Genomic DNA, 18,449 nt, shown 5'->3' with positions numbered 1-18,449 from the left:
CCGATGCATACTGTAACCATGCACTCTTTATACTTATTACACACCAGTGCCAGTGGGGTAGCCTGGCTTAGAGCCAGCTCCTCCTTTGCCACCAGGTAATCCTGCACCAGTACCAAAGCCACCATAACCTGAAGCATAGCATGTGAGAATTAGGCAAACAGCCAACACATAATAGATCAATGAGTAAATTACGACAGAGCTTATGCATGCTGGTACTCTGTAGGAAGGTGTGCCACTATACCATATGGAATTTTGCCTCCAGAATAAGGGGATCCACCTATTGGGACAAAAGATAATGTAAGAGAACTGAAGACTTCTGCAGAGAATTGTAATGGACAACTCTATTATGGTTATGGCTTAATAGAAATATATGTAAAGTATACAGTTTTGCAATACATACAATGCTTTACACAATGAGACATGTTTCCATAAACAATGCACATACAATTTTTGTGATTTGTAATGAGGTTAGTACTTATACAGTATATACTGCATTTTCTACAGCTACAACAGGTTTGGTTTAAGATCATACTTTAGGCCTAAAGGTCATACTTTAGGTCTAAAATCTCCAAGGAAACCCTGGAAGTGTGTAAAATTAGTTGAGTACAGCATATGCAGCTGACTCCAATTAAAGCATGATCTAATCTTCCAAAACCTGGGAAACATTAAATAATTCAAGCTGGTGTTACTCTTAAAAATCAGACATTTCCATCTCCAAACATTATCTTTTCACCTTATATTATATTCTCTTTTGATCTTCTCAAAATTGTGGTTTGGGATAAACAGACATTCTGTACACAGGATAATCAACACACCTAATAATATTGATTAATTGATTCCCAATAGTCTAGGTACATACATTTTGAAAATCACAGAAATGATGCTGGAGATGCAAAAATCAATTTTTTAATCCATTGCAAACACAAGTTATTTTCTTGTTGATGAACAAGATACAGTTCTGATTTTGAGGCCTCAATCAATCATGGACAATCCAAATACTTACAGTCCATCACCTATGTTACAACAACAGTATAGTAGATTGTTACTCCCTCTCTGGACATGCTGCCGGCCCCAAAAAGAGAACCTTATAGTCAATAAAGTGCTACAGGTCAACGCACCATATATAACCATTGGATTGTGCCCATAGAAGTGCATGTAGTTGTGTCCGTAATGAGGCTGAAAATTTGTGAACACTGAAGAATAATATATTAGAATAGAGAGGGAACACCTTGATGTTACATGACATTACATGACCATTCAACATGTTTACTGGCATTTGTGCTTATTATAGAAAAATATTATGAACTTGCTATGACTAAACTGATTGCTATCTATATGGCCAGGTTTCTCTTTTCTGTGGCTGAAATGTGACAATATATGATGATGACAGTTAGGTCAATTTAAACATGATACCTGGGGTTTTTGGAGATTTGAGAGGGTATCCATGAAAGACCCCTGGTTGCATCAGGCCTGGCCCACCACCAGTACCTGTAGAGAAGAGCAAACATTGTCAAATATTTTGTGAGAGCACAACAATATTGTACATTTAGTTTGTGTTGTCAGTAAAATCGCTTAAAATATGAATAATATTAGGCCCATTGTTTTATTATTAATATTAGGATTGTTTGCCTGGCTCTTTAATTAAGAAAACCTGCATCCAAATCTGCCATCTGCCTGACAGGAGCCTTTGCTGATCATGGATGCAGCAGGTCTGCCTGAGCTGCAACAGGCATTAGCAGCTCATGGCTGTTTCGGCTGCGAACAACAAGAACTTCTTAATGTCTCTCAGGGGAGATGCAGCTGAACATGCGCTTGAGTTCAGAATGCTAGATGCTGGCAGCAGATGGAGCAAACCTGCACACAAGGCTGCAAGGGTTAAGACAGGATGTAATCACTGAGATAACATGCTGGGATAACCAGACATCCTTCCTCATTGACCTCCTTATTTGCTTGAATAATCTGCTCCAGACCCAGAGAGAAGGATTGGCAGACAAAGTCAAATTCCAAGTCAATAGCAATTAAGAACAGAAGCAAATTGACCAAGGTGGACTCACCATGAAGGAATGTATAAAGCACTATTGTTGCTGCGCAATGAGAGCCACTGGGAACCTACATCCTTGTTCTAAGTTCAACCTTGTTCAACATCTAAGGTACCCAGGTAACTGTGGACACCAAGCACATACAGGGAAACCACAAGTGTTCAGCAAAAACAAGACCATGGATTTAGCCCCTTATCAACCCTACAGCTGTTCATTTGGCATTTTTTCTGGTATACCACTGAGGCACTTAAGCTAGGATATAGTCATCTTCCTCACCTGTTTCACCAGTATTCTTTTTTGTTAAAAAAACCCCAAACACATGGGTTTTTGACCCTTTATTGATCCAAAATCAGTATCACTATCTTTTGCTTGCCATCCCAGAATGCCTCAAACAACTGGTGGAAGCATGCAACCCTGATCACAGAATTACTCGACCAACATTCTGAAGGTTGATTTGGAAAATTTTTAACTTTACCTCTGGCTATTGCTTAATGCTTTAAGGGCTCTCCCATGTCCCATCTCTCTTTTTTGTAATTGCACTATACACTGGGAAAGTTTTCACATCCGCTCTCCATCCCTGGAAAGCCACGTGAAGCAGGTGCTAGCCAAACTTCTGGAGTATGTACTCAGTGTGAAAGGAGAAAAATGTGAAATTCATGTGCCTCAGATCTCACTCCTAGGATATATAATCAGCAAAGAGAGAGTAATAATGGATCAAACTAAGGTCAGTACAATCCCCAGTACAATCAACTAGAAAGTTCATTCGAGGCTTCAGCTTCATAGCTGCTCTGCTCAATTTACTAATCAAGAAACTTCACTGCTTGTTTTGTAAAAAGCAAAGAATGATTATGCTAACCAAGCTTTTTTCTCTATTGAAGGGGGCATACACAGAGGCCCCTATTTCAAAACACTTCCAAAAACATTCCTCCTAGAAGTCAATTATCAAAGACTGACTTTGAGAAGAGAGAATTCTTAGTGGTGAATCTGACGCTAGAGGAGTGGTATCCCTTGTTGGAGGGAAATGCACAATCGTTTGTTATCACAGACCACAAGAACCTTGAGAATTTGAAAACAGCAATCCTAGCTCATTTGCAATCCTAGCTCATCCTGGCTCAAAAAATAATAAAAATAAAGCTGCCTCTCTTTCCAGTATGCACCCCTCATCCCCAAAAAGGAGGGTACATCAATCATCCCAAGAATTCACACTTTGTATTTGGAATTTCCTGGAGCCTAGACCAAAAGCTAAATAGAGCAAATGAGCATTGATTTGTGCTGCCACAATGTTCTAGTAGAAGTTGTATTTCCTGGGCTCAAACATATTTGATCACAACCTTTCAGCATACCCCATTCCTGTGTGTACTCAGATCAACAGCTAGAACAATTACTACAACAAAACAAGGACCTTGCACATCATCTCTAGCTAGTACCACCAGAGGACATTGAGGAATGTAAGAAAATGTTATGTATATGCTTGAACTACCACATCACAACTGCCTTGCACTGTCATTCCATGTACCCAGACTTAAGCTTACAGTAGAGACAACTGTAAGCCTTTTGATTCTGTGTTGGTATTTGACTTTATTCTGTTGCTACTTTGTTTTTTGTGTTTGCCCTGATTGCCTGACCTGTGTCCATTTTTCTGTATTTGTGTTGTGGATTTGTATTGTCTGCTTTATTAAAGGTAACATAGCTCTTACCTGATTTTGGCTTAAGTCCTGTTCCTGTTGCTACACCTGGAAGCACACCTAGGCCACTAAACCCTGTTGATGTGAACAGTGAATGTTGATGTCAACACTTTTTTTTAGAGTATTTGAGAAAGTTAGAAAATTTAGTTTAAAAAATAGATAAGGAAATGCACTGCACACACACCTTGTCCAGGTACAAGTCCACCTTGAAAGGCTCCTGGCACTCCTACTCCTGCACAGTAAGACAGAAATTTATGAACTGCTTCTAATAAAATACGACCAGTTATATATTACAGTGGACACATCCAAATACTTACCTGGCACTGGTGCCTTTCCTGGTTTTGCAGCTTTCCCACCGGGACCCACACCTGGGAGACCAGTCTGAGGAATGACTGGAGCTAACAGAAATATAATGACATCAGTGACAGAATGTTTACATGAAGATTGTCCAGGTGACATCAGAATCTCTTGCTGTGGACCGCTGTGTAAACCTTTAAACATCTTTAAACACTGGATACATGGCCATTTAGCCAAAATAGCAAGTGGACCATAATGGGTAGAGTATATAGAAAATGAAAGGGAAACAGTGTTAGATATCAAAGGACTGGGAGAGAAAAAGTTGAATTATGGAGTAGATAATGTATATACTAGGCAATTACAAAAAGCTATAGTGTAATACACATTAAACATAAAATAACTGAGTATACCAGGTTGAACTTGTTTTCAAAAAAAAGGGCTCAGAGAAAAATATATCTCTTTCTTCCAACAATAATTTTTTTTTTTTTGACCCAAAAGACCAAAGATGGAAGAGTGACTCAAACAAAACACAAGAGTTAAAATATATTTCACCAAAACAATGTGGAAATGTTTTTATTTTGGCTACATTATAATCTTGACTTGGGTGCCTGCCTACATAATTAATGTTGCGTAAAGAGCCATAGCTGTGCTTTGTTTGTAACTAAATCCAGAAACTTTATATATACTGTATACTGTATAGTAACTAAATGCTAACATCTTCAAGACCAGTCGATCTGTTAGCTTGTGTATATAGAACATGGCTCTCCTCCAAACAAGTTCAGCCACCATGTAATATTGTATGAATAGCATTAGCATTTTTATAAGATAGTTTGTCATCAGTAATACAAGTTGTTAGCAGTTGGTTCATAAGCAGAGACCTATAGTAGCTAGCTAGTTTGACTTGCCTTTACCTATACTGGGAGAAAACTGGGAGTAAGGTCAACAAATTATTGTAAAACTGGCATCCCAGGTCTCTGTCTGAATTTAGTTCCTTGTTTCCTTTCCAATGGGATGAAAGATAGCTTTCAATTGTGACCACATCTAACTACTGTTGGAGATCAACTCAAGAATTTTCAAGGTTTATCACCTGTAGCTTGTCTTGTAAATTACTCATATTGGGTAGTCATGAAGAAAACATTTTTGGGATTCAATAGGACAGAATATCGGACAAAGTAATGTCCTATTTAGTTTGCAGTCTGTGAGGTTGTATGTCCTACCTCCAGCAGGGAGTCCAGGCCCACTGCCAGGTACAGTGCCCCCAGCGCCAGGACCCAGTACCGTCCCTCCAGTACCTGGCCCTAGAGCAAAACACACAAACAATGAGCTATGTTTATTAGGATGCATGTCAAGAATTCCGATATTAAGTTCTGTTTTTTTAAGTATTCGAATATCTTCACCTTGCCACTCTCTTCCAATATGAGGAAATGAGCTGGCAGTTCTGGTTTGAGGACCTGGCACTAGATGTTTCAAAGTTTTCAGCTGTTTGCCTAACCTTCTCCTATCTGATTCTGAAGAACAGACATGTCACGCTGCTCTTACAATATGAAGTAAAGCACCAGGTTTAGGCAGAAACCACCAGCATAATTCCCCACGGAAGATACACTGGTTGATTTGGCTTTAGATCTGATGTTTGTTAATTGAAGCTCAGGCCAACTGGAATACCATGAAAAGGCGACCGTTATTGGAGGAACGCTGCCGACACACTGCCTCATTCTGTTTTTGTAGACCTCCGGTACTGCCAGCCTCAGTGGAATGATGTTCTGACTGAAACTTTAGTGTGCTCAATAGTCATGATTAATATGATTAACTCATAAAAATGACTCATATTTTTCATGAAGGAGTCATTTTATCATTTAATCAGTGCACCACTCGCCTAACCTTTTAATATCTTTTTTAAATCACTATCTAACTAACCAAGGAGAAATGGAATTACACAGATAACAAAGTCAAGAAGTACATTTGTACCTCCTTTTCCAGGCTTGAGGCCTCCAGCACCTGAAATAAGTTTGAAGTTTACATCTTGATGGACAACATATCGAGCAAAGTTGAAATCACCGGATGGTACATAATGAAGACCAGTATCAATATCTGGCTGATTCAAATGGAAGAAAGAATTTAAATGATTTGTACTGTATATAACAATCTAACACCAGTTATTGACTTAACATGCAACAGTTACCTGTTTTCCCAGGTTTCAGTCCACCAACTCCTGCTCCAGGAATAAATCCACCACCATATCCACCATAACCAGCTAAATGAAGAAATACAAAAATGACCTCAGAAAACAATCCACCACCATATCCACCATAACCAGCTAAATGAAGAAATACAAAAATGACCTCAGAAAACAATTTTTTGAACAAATGATATAGGTGCCTGAGATATAATTTGTAATGAAATTTTAGAAGTGTAATAGCTGTTTAGCTTTGTGTTGTTTTATGTAGCTCTATGGTGTTTTATACCATGGTCCTGGAGAAACCTTGCTTCATTTCACTTTGTACTGCTTCACCTACAGCAGGGATGTCCAATCTTATCTTATCTAATCTTAAAGGGCCGGTGTGGGTGCAGGTTTTCATTCCAACTGAGCAGAAGCCACACCTGAGTCTACTGAAAGCCAAGATCAGTTGATTAGCCAGTTGGAATTAGGTGTAGCTCCTGCTTGGCTGGAATGAAAGCCTGGACCCACACCGGCCCTTTCTGGATAAGATTGGACATCCCTGACCTACAGTATATATAGTTGAAATGACAATCAAAGCTTTCTTGACTTGACTGTTTTTAGTGGTTTCATCAACATGGTCTATTTGAACATTTTGTAACAGATTCCTATATTATACAGCAATGGACACATCCAAATTTCCAGTGACTACTTGGAAATAAGGATATAATTTTAGTCCAAACTGTCTCACCTCATCAGATGTACAATCTGCTGAAACTTCTAAAGCTTCAGTGTCCATGCTAAAACTGCCATCGGTGCCATTGTGTGACATCTCTACTGCAACTACGTTGTATGACTGCATTCTACAGTGCAGTCCAACATTTGCTGTCTGAACTACCTCTACACTGGATCACTATGATATAAAACATCACTGGAAGGTGAAATAGGCAACCTAACTAGTAAACCTTATGTTCCAGAGGAAAGGTTGAAATGTTTTTTCTCTTATTAAGGACCATTGTAAGTGCACTAGCAATGTGACATCAACACAGCACACAGCGTCTAACTATCACAGGAATAATGAAAATACAGCATCAACAACAGATTTGCACCAGAATAACTACACAAATCTTTTAAGTAAAGCTATACATGAAATACATGCACATGACATACAAATGACATTGAATTAAATTAAATGAATTTTTTTAATGTATATGCATTTTTACTTGACTTTTTTCCAAAATAGATTTTAACTTTGAAATACTACAAATAAAGCTGTTGTTAGTTAACCTTGGAAATCTATTTCTTTGGTTCATTGGTGAAACAGATGCTAGGAACTAAACTCGGTGTGAAACAGATGTCTTTTTCTTTTTTGAGTCTGAAAGTAACAATCTTTCGATAAACAGCTCTCTGGATTTTTTTTTTTATTTGGCCTAAATTGGTCCCCCTTTGGAAAAACTTTATCTTGAGTCAAGAACTTTGAGTACTTGGGTATTTGGACAGAATTTGGGGACTTGGCTTGGATTTCCAAACATAGACAGCTGCCTTTATTGAGCGCTGAGTGTAATATGCCACACATATAGTACTTTTCCTCCAGAGTAGATCCAAAGTAACAATACTACACCTCCAGGTCTGAATCCTCCAGTGCCCAGGCCACCTGCTCCTAAGTTTCCATAACCTTAGAAAGGAAAAAAAGAGAAAGGAAAAGGAGTATTTAAGAGTAGAATGTAGTGCTGGGTATATTAGTCACTTATTTCCCTTGTTCAGCACCTACCATGTTTCAAACGTGCGGTAAGAATTTTATTTGGCAGCTGAGACAAGCACTCTTCTCAGACCGTAAAGAACAGATGGGTCGGTTTAGTAATGTGAGAGAGAGAGGCAGAGGGAGAGAGAGAGGTACAAGGCTTTTGGATGCTTTGAACAATCTTTTTGGCTTTGAGAGAAAGGAGTTTTGAACTCATTGAATATTTATGTCAAGACCGTGTTCTCGTCCCACATGGAGATCGTGTTCTCTTCCCACATGGAAGTGCTACACAAATGGAGTCATTCAGCAGACTGCATTCTTACTTTATGACACAGAATGAGCGGAAGAGAGATTGGAGCAAGATGAGCAGAGGAATGCTCGGTCTGTCAGTCGCACTTCTGACACTATAAATCTGAAAATAAAGCTACTATTTATGGCAAGGAAAAAAAACAACAACAGTGTGACAAATGGAGAGAGACAAGGCCAAGCTCATTTGCTGTCTCAAGTCTCTGCTAATTATGATGAGGCATGTCTTTCCCCCTGCAGTATATTAACATTTACAGAAATGACGGCCAAGAGTGTACAAACTATGAATTACGCTGGTCTGAACTGTACATTCCTAATGAGGGGAAACCAGAAATTCTATATTGTAAGGTCGATGCATTCCAACCTTATGAGACAAAGATTATTTTACAAAAAAAGCTTGCCACTTGTTAGGATCTAGACGGGATCAAAAGTGCAACCCTTAGGGCAACTGTGACCTGACACTTTCTTTTTTTTTTTTTTTTTACAGCCGTAGCTATTTTCAACTGCTATTCTACTCAACTATTCAACCATTTCAGTCTTTAGAGTTATTAAGCTCTCATAGAATTTTCTGGCTTTGAGACACAAGTCATGGAGACATTATTCCTCACAAATGATAGTATTAAGGGATTAAAAAAAGGAGGACTACTGTGAGATTAATGCCGTCTCAGGGACATGTGTCAACTAATGTGAGCCCAATCCTAAACTCTCTCACATTCTGAAAATCCATCACCAGCCTAATATACGCCAGCTGATCTCTTGTGATCCATCAGAAAAAGGAATCTTCAGATACGTGGAACAGGCTCTGAGACAGGGTTTGTCTGCCATTAGTTAATGATGCACTATGAAGCACTCCCCTGGTTTCCCTATGTCAGACAGCAAGCCTCCCTCAAGCACCTCACGTATTGTCTGATTAGTCCAACTTTCCCTCGTGGAATTGAAGCCAAGCCATGTGTGATTGGAATGTATTACTGGCTCTTCGTATCGTCTCATTGAAAAGCTCTGGGTGCAACAGGGTTATCTGCACTCATTCTAAAGGTCTACATGTCTACAGCCATATGAGCATTTATACACAAGCATGACTTGGCTTAGGGGAATTCTTGTGAATTCTATTCCATAGCTATGTATTCTAATGGAACGTGTCAAATTAGGCCTTATATGAAATACACCACAGCTCATTAGAGGTATTATCAAGAGAGGCCTTAGCTCACGTAAAATTAAGATCTGATTCTTTTCAGCCCTGATTGCTTTGCTGTTGATTGTAATCATTATTCATTTGCACCACTCCCAAGGCTCAGTGATTACCCAGAAGACCGCAGACAACTCACAGATTTATTCTGGCTATTGTGTTGGTAAAATCAGCTTTTTCTTTGTCTATATAAACCAATATAATTATTATAATAATACAATCAAAGATGTTGATGGAATAAGATATTGATTGTATCAAAGATCTATAAGGACCAATCCCTGAATCCAACTCTGCATATGGGATGGCTACAAATTATGGGGAAAAAAAAAATACAGCAATTACTGTCCATATTGTTGAGGCATTTATTTGGATGGATGGATGAATTCGACAAATAATAATCATTAAAGTTGGAAAAATAAACCTAAACCTTTGGGATTTTGTGTCATGAACTTGGACAGCCTTCTGTAGACCAAGCTGTGGTTGTTCCCTAATCTTCCACTTTCAAAATAATGGATAAAGTTCAAAGATTTTCAGAATGTTCAAAGTAAAAAAAAAAAAAAATTTTATGACCAATTTCTGATAGATGCTTTTCCAGAACTTTCCTTCATGATGCTGTTTGTTTAACAATGTTCTCTTTGTGCCTTTGAAAACAGGTGTATTTATGTTGAAACCACAAAATGACACTTTTTCCTTAACGTATTGCATTATGAACTAATTTAGGGGCTTCACAGCAATGGGGGTGAATATTTGCAAACTTCTACATTTCTAATTTGTGGATATATAATCCCAATTATGTCCATTTTCAGTTGTTACACTATAAAAATGTGGAAAAGGTCAAAAGGGGCGAATACTTATGCAAGGCAGTCTATGACTTAACAAAATATTCTAGTCACTTTGAAGATCCTTGGGTAGTACGGCAGAACTGTTGATGCATGTTATGTAGCTCACAAAACAGGCGGCCAGAAGTTAGCAGGAGAGCTCAAAGACTACGGCCATCCAGTGTCAGCTTAGCCAAAGTCAATATTCAGGCCAAGAGTCTCTCCAGCTCTCAGACATGAGAAGTTTGGGTAAGCTAATCCTCAATGCAAACAAACTACATACTGAGGGGAATAGGATATGAGAGAGAATTCATCTAACCATTTTTTTTGCCTGTTTTTCCTCAGATACCATGTCTCAGACATGACATCTGGAGCGCTAAACAATGCAGGTAGATGAGCCAAGATGAAGAACTATAGTGGTATTATCTGTAACTTTGTTCTCTCTCTCTTTTTCTGTCTCTCTCTCACTCTCTTGCTCTCTCTCTTTTCCCCTTCACCAGATGCGGATGCTAAAGGATTTAATTTAAGAGAGCAGAGAATTCCATGGCTCTGGTCCATGGAACTGACGACAGCCACAGCACAAAAGTCTACAGGCTGCTGGAGTCCAACAGCAGTGCTCTCCTGCAGATCGCAATCAATTTCATTACACCGCAACACTGACATGCCAAATTAAAAAAAAAAAAAAAAAGAATATGCCAACAGGAACATATGCACCCCGTTCCATTTAGCAAAGTAATCATAGATTCATGCTACGAAATAGTCCAAAAATTACGCTAACCACTGCTAGCTGGTTTCTTTCCACAACAAGCCCTAAAAAGCCAGCATTCAGTTGAACAAAATCAGTCACAGCCATCCGGAGGGAAGTGGCACAATACTTGGCACAAATGATATAAAAACAGAGCAAGGTACCCCCAAGGTTTGTTCCTCAATTGCTGAAACGGTACAGGATGTTGCTGCATTTATTTATTTATCCCAAAATCAGGGCACTTAAGGAGAACTATTTAGAAGATCTCCTATGAAACGCTTTCAGTGAAGTAGTGTTCTGGTCTGATACATGGATGGAAGAATATTCAATGAGCTACTGTTTAGACTCTGCCAAAGAGATATTAAAAGTACCCTTTATAATTCTCTTAAAAATTGGAACTTTGCACAAGCCATTTTTTTGAACTATTCCAAATGAAGATGGTTAGCACATGGGATGGGACATTTTTATAAACTCCAGGTGGTGGAATTTTCATATAAACATCATTTAAAGCAAGGGTGGCTCAAGCAGTTAAGGCTCAGGGTTGTTGATTGTTGAAAGTTTCAAGTCCCAGCACTGCCAAGCTGCCAATACTGGGTCCTTGAGAAAGGGCATTGGTATTTCATTCCACCAGTGAAGTGGAAATCAACTTAAGGGACATTTTCAAGCAGTATAAACAAATCAATTATTTTATTTCTGCAAGTGTGATATAAAATGAGGACACTGCTGGCTTTCAATGTGAGACATTTGGTTTTCCCTCTGTTGGATAACATTACATGGAATTTTAGTGGTTGAAGATGACGCCTTAAAAATTTTTGATTCTTATGAACAAGCCCTTGGGGCATCTCAGGGAGCAGAAATGGTGTAGAAAAAAGTAACCATTTCTGGACTTCTATAAATATATATTGTCAAGTAAGCTAAGTAAAAAGAGTAATCCTCATGAAAAACTACAGATTCTAATTCAAATACAAATTCATTAACCACTGTGGAGTGTGACATGACAAAGAAATTTAATGCTGAACATCAGCACCGGAAAGCGGGCACAAATTCCATTTTGACCTCTGCTAAAAAGTCAAAGCCTTGACAATTGTGTGTAAGTTATTATGCTAAGCTGGTTTTAAATTGTGTGAATTCATCTATCTCAAATCTATTTTTGGGATCCCAGTAATTTTTTAGCCAAATTTTACCAACAGACTGTTGTATGTTCTCCATGTTAGATTATATAATGAAAATCCTTTAACAATAGATCTGCGATCAAAGAAAATCATTACATTTTGCTAACATTAACAGTTGCATAAACCGAAACACTGAACAATTCAAGTTGAGTAGTTTTGGTTGTGTTTAGTCATAATCTAACATATGAATCAAAAATTTGGGTACTGCCAGAACTTTGTCAACAGACTGATGTTTTATGGCATTATTCTTTTTTTGTTAGTTTCATTAAATTCCATGGATGTTCTGCCTGAATATTTGGTTCTCTCTGTGGTTGCCTACTACACCTTTACTGTACATCTTTTGCTGTTTCACTAAACATTGTCACATTAAATTCTACAGTGACTGAGATGGATGAATTTATCTCTCATTAGTAGCCAAATGGTCTATCTAGTGAACTGAGAATATTTAACTTTCTGGACATCTGTACATCATAGCCATGTTCTTGAGGAACGTACTATTTCAAATCTAGTTCCCCGCTGTTATAATAACCCCCAATCTTCTTGGAAGGCTTTCCATTAGATTTTGATGCATGGCTGTGGGGATTTGTGCTCCAGTTCAGCCCAAAGGTGTTCAGTGGGGTTGAGGTCAGGGTTCTTTGCAGGCCACTTAAGTGCTTCTACAACAACCTTGGCCAACCATGTCTGCGCCGGCCTTGCTTTGTGTATGGGGCATTGCCATGCTGGAATACATTTGGGCCTCTTAGTTCCAGTGACGCATACAACGATATCTTACAATGGAAAAAATCATTGAAATTATATAATTCATATGAGTGCATCAGTTCCACTTGAAAGAATTTAGTTCATAACATTTACACAATTTGTTTTCATCCATCCAACATAACTGGATCGGATCTTTCAAGCCCTGAATAAAATCAAAGGCCAAGCTTTCACCTGCGCTGAGAATTGAACCAACAACACTCATGTTTTTTTCAACAGACACATTACCACTGCACTATTCCCCCAAACAAATTTTAGCTGCCTAAATTTAATACTGTAGTTATAATTCCCATCAGTGTCAACACCCTCATGAGGTTTCTCAGTGTAATTGGTTTAGATTAATATTACATGAATTGATCTCGCTCACCTTACATGATTCAATTTCATATTTAACTTGTTTAAATGAAGTCTACTAAAAGCAATCAAATCACGGTTTGTTGAGAAAGATAATATTTTTTATGTAAATACTACAAAATATTTTTCTTAAATCTGTCTGGCCAATTTTCCTGTATTTTCAGTGTAGGAAACTCTGTGCTTCTTTGTGGCAGCAGTTTTTGATTACCGTATAGTGTAAATCATACTTGTATTTTAATACATACATTTAATACATACATGTATTTTAATACATACATTTAAATATTCATCTAATATACCTAATATCTAATATACATTAGAGTGAAGTATTATATACAAGTCTTATTAGGAATTTTCTCATGCTTTGTCAGGTACTTATTTGGATGACTACTTTTGCATTGGAAATTATAGTGTCTACTGATTAGAGATGGTTACAATAAAGTTTTTTGGCTACTCTGCCCAACTCTGGTCACTTCAATTCACGCTGCCTCTATCAATACCAGTAAACCTTGTATACAGTTTTTACACCCTCAAAACCCATAAGGGGGTGGGCTAATAACTATTCCAGGCACCCAGGACTATTTGGTACCGTATGTAGCATTGTGAAAAGGTAATTCACTTCATAGTGGTGCAATAAACCTTAATACTACACAGTAAGCTGTTTTTGTCTATCGCCTACCATCTGCTATATTACACACATCCACCAAGATGCAAACTGGTTGGCGGTAGAACGTTTTGTTACTTGGCAGATTGATTCATGTGCATAGAGGACTGACGATCTTTTCGCAATCGGAAACACATATGTATGTGGAAACAAAGAAGAAAGTTCAGCACAAAGCTGTCAAATAACTCTCTTGCTATAAGTAACAGTCACCATGGGGTTAAACATGACGAGAGAAAATAAAGACACTAGCCAGACTTTTAATAATATGTTTTATGAACAATAAAACGGAACACTACAACTTATAGCCCAAACCGTGGCCATTGTCTGCCTGACTTTTTGTTGAGGGCATGAACAAGACATTTTGTGAAAAAAGGAATATTACTTAACTAACTAACCCACAATGTGTGATTACTGTACATTCAAAGGCACCTAGTCAGTTGACTATGCATCTTTGGGGCTTTCATTTACCTGATTGTCTATCAAATAAATGTAGAATTTCATCCACTACTTAAGACTGATCTATATACAAAATGATGAAGTGAGGAACACATCAAACAGAACCGACTGACCTTTCCAATGCCTATTCTTTCCTATTAATATATCTGATAGTTTGATGAGAAATGGAATTGGACCCCATGGACAAACCGCACTATGTTTCTCTCACTAAAAGAACTGGGAGAAGAGTGATGCTCTAAAAATAATGGGAATGGCTGTACAATGGGGTTAAATCTATTAGATTCTTGCACAATGGTTTTCTCTTCATACTTCAGTGACAATTTGGAATGGTTTCTGACTGCAGTGATCCGACACTTTGTCTCCTCTTATCCAATCATCGCCTAAGTCACTTCTATCAGTCATGGCACATTTACAAGATCTGATCTAAGAACAGCGCTCTGGTGTAATTATCCGCCCCAACTCCTGAGCGGCGACAACTCTGTTGCACTTCACGGCCCCGATTGTGCTTTTCTCATTTTTCCCCTTATAAGTCATTGTTTCTGCCATCCCAAATCTTGCGGTCTTGAAGGTGAACACCTGCCAAAAAAATTCTGTTTCTCAGCTATATTCCCTATAACTCACAAATAAGTGCGCTCTCTTTTTTGCTTTCCCATGATGTTTCTGCCGGTCTGTTGCCAGGCCCTTTAGTTTAGACTCAAACGCGGATCGGAGCTGAGATAAATAGGAGCAGCTGTTTGGCTCACCTAGCTCCTGCTCTTCCACTGTCATCATGAAGGATTAGTTCTTCTTCAAGGTACAGTGAAACTTTCATGCTGAAAGTTTGTTCTGTTAATCTGCTTGGTTCTATGACTGTACTCTGTAACACTAATTCTATTCACAAAGTCTGGCGATGTTACTTTTTTTTTTTTTGCTAGATTGGTTCCTATTTACAAGCATCTGTAAAAACGATTCATCGTACTTACAACAATTACAACAATGGTACCAGGCTGCACTGCTCTGTGACTTCACCTCAAGTTGACAAAACATCACCCCTCCCTCCACCTAACCCTCGCGGATTTTTCCACAATTAGAAGCCTCATTTCCAGTATTTTGCGTTCATTTCCCAGGCGCTGACTGTAACGTTGACTCATTCATTTCTCTGTATTATAGAATATACATATACTTATTACAAACTGGTAACACTTCCTATCAATCCCTAAAAATTCAGACTGCATTATAACAAATCCATTATACCAAATCCATTTATATCTGATTCTTCAACATAACACGTTGGTAGAAGTCTATATAAATGCTGAGTTTTACATGGCATTTCTGGGGTATGGATGGTATCTGGTATAAATGAGCTAGTATAGACCTGTACTGTGGCATTTAGAAAAGTTTTAAAATGGATCATTTGGAATTTTTCTGGAAGCAAGCAGATCAGTGGACATAAACAAATATACAGAATGAGAATTAATATAATGCATTTCTCAACCATAATTGTTTCTTTGTCTAACCTAAAGCTAAAGACTCTCTTTAGATTTTAATCCTCCTTATCATCTGTTATCACGATCATCTGTCACAGGACAGCATGCTTCATTCAGCACGAATTCCCACATGTACAAATGTGCTACAATACAGCTCAGTAAAACTGCTGCATGACACAGTGGGGCAGTGAACAAACAACATATGTGTCTTTTTTCCCAGTTAAGTTTCATTACTGTATAAACACTCTGCTCTGTAAGAACATTTTGCAGAGACATGAAATCTTTGTACGTTACACTTATAAATAAAGGTTCGCAGCATGTAAAAAATGATTTTGTTATTTCACTGCCTGGAAAAAAGTACAAAAGGCGTCCTCAGAAAGGCGTCCGGTGTGAATTGGCTTTAAGGAAGTGTGACTGCATAATGAAGCTTGATGATGATGTGTAATACTATAAATACAACTTGACAACATTAATACACTCAAGAGTCGGCCCAAATGATTTTAAACTCGATAAACTCACCATGTCCATGTTGCTAACTGCCCAAATGTATGTTTATTGCTCAGGTCACGTGTACTGACAGACTAAAACCAGGGTCTTTTTAGTTGTGTGTAAAGTAATTGTTCTCTTGATGAAAGGCTTTTGGTAGAAAAATAGCTGCACTACAGACATCATAGAGCAAAGTAAGGTTCAGATTATAATGCTTTACATAACCTGACATTATGCTCAGTGTAACAACTGTATATAATACTACTATGTACCACTATTTATACAGGCTCATGCCTAGCATTATAATCTATAATGGATGTTATATAGTTTTAAATACATTGTGTATGCTATAAATCGCATAATGCATTAATAATACAGCATTTATTGGAAGGCATCCAATATTATTAGTAAGCATCATGAGTGACTGTTTAATTATATCATCTTTACTTAAACCATGCCATTGGAAATAAATAGCAATTATCAAATAAGCCAAACAAATCCTACAACTTGTTATAACGCATTTATGACATGTTTACAGATGTTTATAACACCAAGCGAAACACCTGATTCTCAGTGAAAAGCTGTGGTGCAAATCGTGCATCAGAAAAATGTCAATAAACTTGCCAGCAGCAATGGTATGTTCAGTTATAAATCATGTCCAGATGGTCCGCACATGAATTCGGTTCGAAAATGTCAGGCTTGAGGAATGATATGGCCAATAAACTGTGCTCACAAGATCGTTTCTCTGTCTTCTCTCCAACCTGCATGTTTACTTATTGCCTTCCCACCGTTCCAAACAGGATTGACAGGAATATTATGTGTTTTGTTCGAAGGGGGAAAATGAGATGATGATAACCAGGATTTCACAAAGATATTGACACAGACAAAGGGCCGAAGTGAAAGTTATCCATCTAGAAAGACACACCAGTTTAAACGCGGCTACGTGTTGCATTCCTGATACTATTCCAAAATCACTGCATAGGCGGTGTATCTAAAAAACTCGATCAAGTAATAAATTTATTCAGTGGCTCTTTTTCTGTTTCTGAGTTATTCAGACATTTCCATAGAAAGGCTAATGTCTTTTATGACCTAAATACTACACATCTGAGAGCTGTGAGGGAAGATTACATAACTGTCAAAATGCTACGTTTTGGCAGTTTTTATTCAGCTAAGCTAACTAATTATTAAAAAGAAAAAAACAAAACCTGTGTAATGAATCATGCACCAAAAGTAGAACCACATTTTGATAATGACCATATTGTAGCAAATGGCAAGGAACAAAACTGCTGAAATATATTGGAAGAAAGGATTCCAAATGAAAAGTGAGTCTACATGTTCCACTTAGGCCAAAATGGATAAGAAGACCATGATTTTTCCAACATGGTTGGTAAGAACAGAAACGTTACACTTGGCAATGTAATGACTTTAATGTGCAGTGTTGAAACTGGGAGGAGAAACATACAAAATGAGTTAGCTTGCACCTCAAAGTATATTGATAGGAGATGGGAATTTCCCTTGCAGTTTTGAGTTACGATCCCAAGGTCAATGTTTGCCCCAAAATGTCTGTGGATCATGCCAGGGAATGAGTAGGAGGTTTACCTTGTCACTGAGGACTCGGGCTCGAGAGGAGTCATTATTCACTATCAGAGGCCAGCAGTGAGTGACTCGGGGACAGGTCTGAGCCAGCTAATGAGAAGCACATGTGCTCCATGAGACACTGGCTTTCCTCCCGACTCATCAGCCTGGCCTACTCCCTCATGATCTCTCAACCTTTCCTTCTCACTCTTTCTTTAGCTCTATATTACTTGCTCACACTCTCTCTATCTCCATCTCCCCAGGTAGACATATAATTGCCTTTGGGACCCTGCTGGATTACTTTTTTTCTTCTTCTTCTTCAGACAGATAAGAACAACAATGTTTTTAAGGATTAAAAGGGTCAGAGAGCTTGAGTTTCCTTTTTTGTGAAGACTGTGTGAAGAGACAAAAAGCAGCTGTGCCTTTTTTGCCTCACCTTTCCAAAGGTTGGATACAATATCCAATGTTTCTAATCTTGTTATTGCTTACGATCAGTTAATCTTGCAAAATCATGTTGGATCCATTCTCACTACAAATGGTCCAAATGT

General features: G+C 38.1%; 1 protein-coding gene across 20 annotated transcripts in view; it reads right to left on the bottom strand.

The window, feature by feature from the left end:
- elna (elastin a) overlaps positions 1-18,449 on the bottom strand; it is a 60,179-nt gene that overhangs the window by 23,883 nt on the left and 17,847 nt on the right. For 14 of the 20 annotated variants that reach the window (XM_058418249.1, XM_058418248.1, XM_058418253.1 and 11 more), the window contains exons 6-16: positions 7,798-7,851; positions 6,201-6,272; positions 5,987-6,016; positions 5,239-5,319; positions 4,042-4,122; positions 3,909-3,956; positions 3,737-3,799; positions 1,414-1,488; positions 1,119-1,193; positions 242-277; positions 45-128 (exon numbers count right to left, since the gene is read on the bottom strand). In XM_058418249.1, the coding sequence (XP_058274232.1) occupies positions 45-128; positions 242-277; positions 1,119-1,193; positions 1,414-1,488; positions 3,737-3,799; positions 3,909-3,956; positions 4,042-4,122; positions 5,239-5,319; positions 5,987-6,016; positions 6,201-6,272; positions 7,798-7,851 (699 nt within the window). The remainder of the gene's footprint in view (positions 1-44; positions 129-241; positions 278-1,118; positions 1,194-1,413; positions 1,489-3,736; positions 3,800-3,908; positions 3,957-4,041; positions 4,123-5,238; positions 5,320-5,986; positions 6,017-6,200; positions 6,273-7,797; positions 7,852-18,449) is intronic. The other 6 variants (XM_058418262.1, XM_058418266.1, XM_058418268.1 and 3 more) reach the window with 4 other exon arrangements.

Source organism: Hemibagrus wyckioides, linkage group LG20 (genome assembly GCF_019097595.1).
Source record: "Hemibagrus wyckioides isolate EC202008001 linkage group LG20, SWU_Hwy_1.0, whole genome shotgun sequence".
In the NCBI taxonomy this organism is placed as follows: domain Eukaryota; kingdom Metazoa; phylum Chordata; class Actinopteri; order Siluriformes; family Bagridae; genus Hemibagrus; species Hemibagrus wyckioides.
The sequence above is the reverse complement of the archived record's forward strand: the minus strand, read 5'-3'. Positions and strand labels throughout refer to the sequence as shown.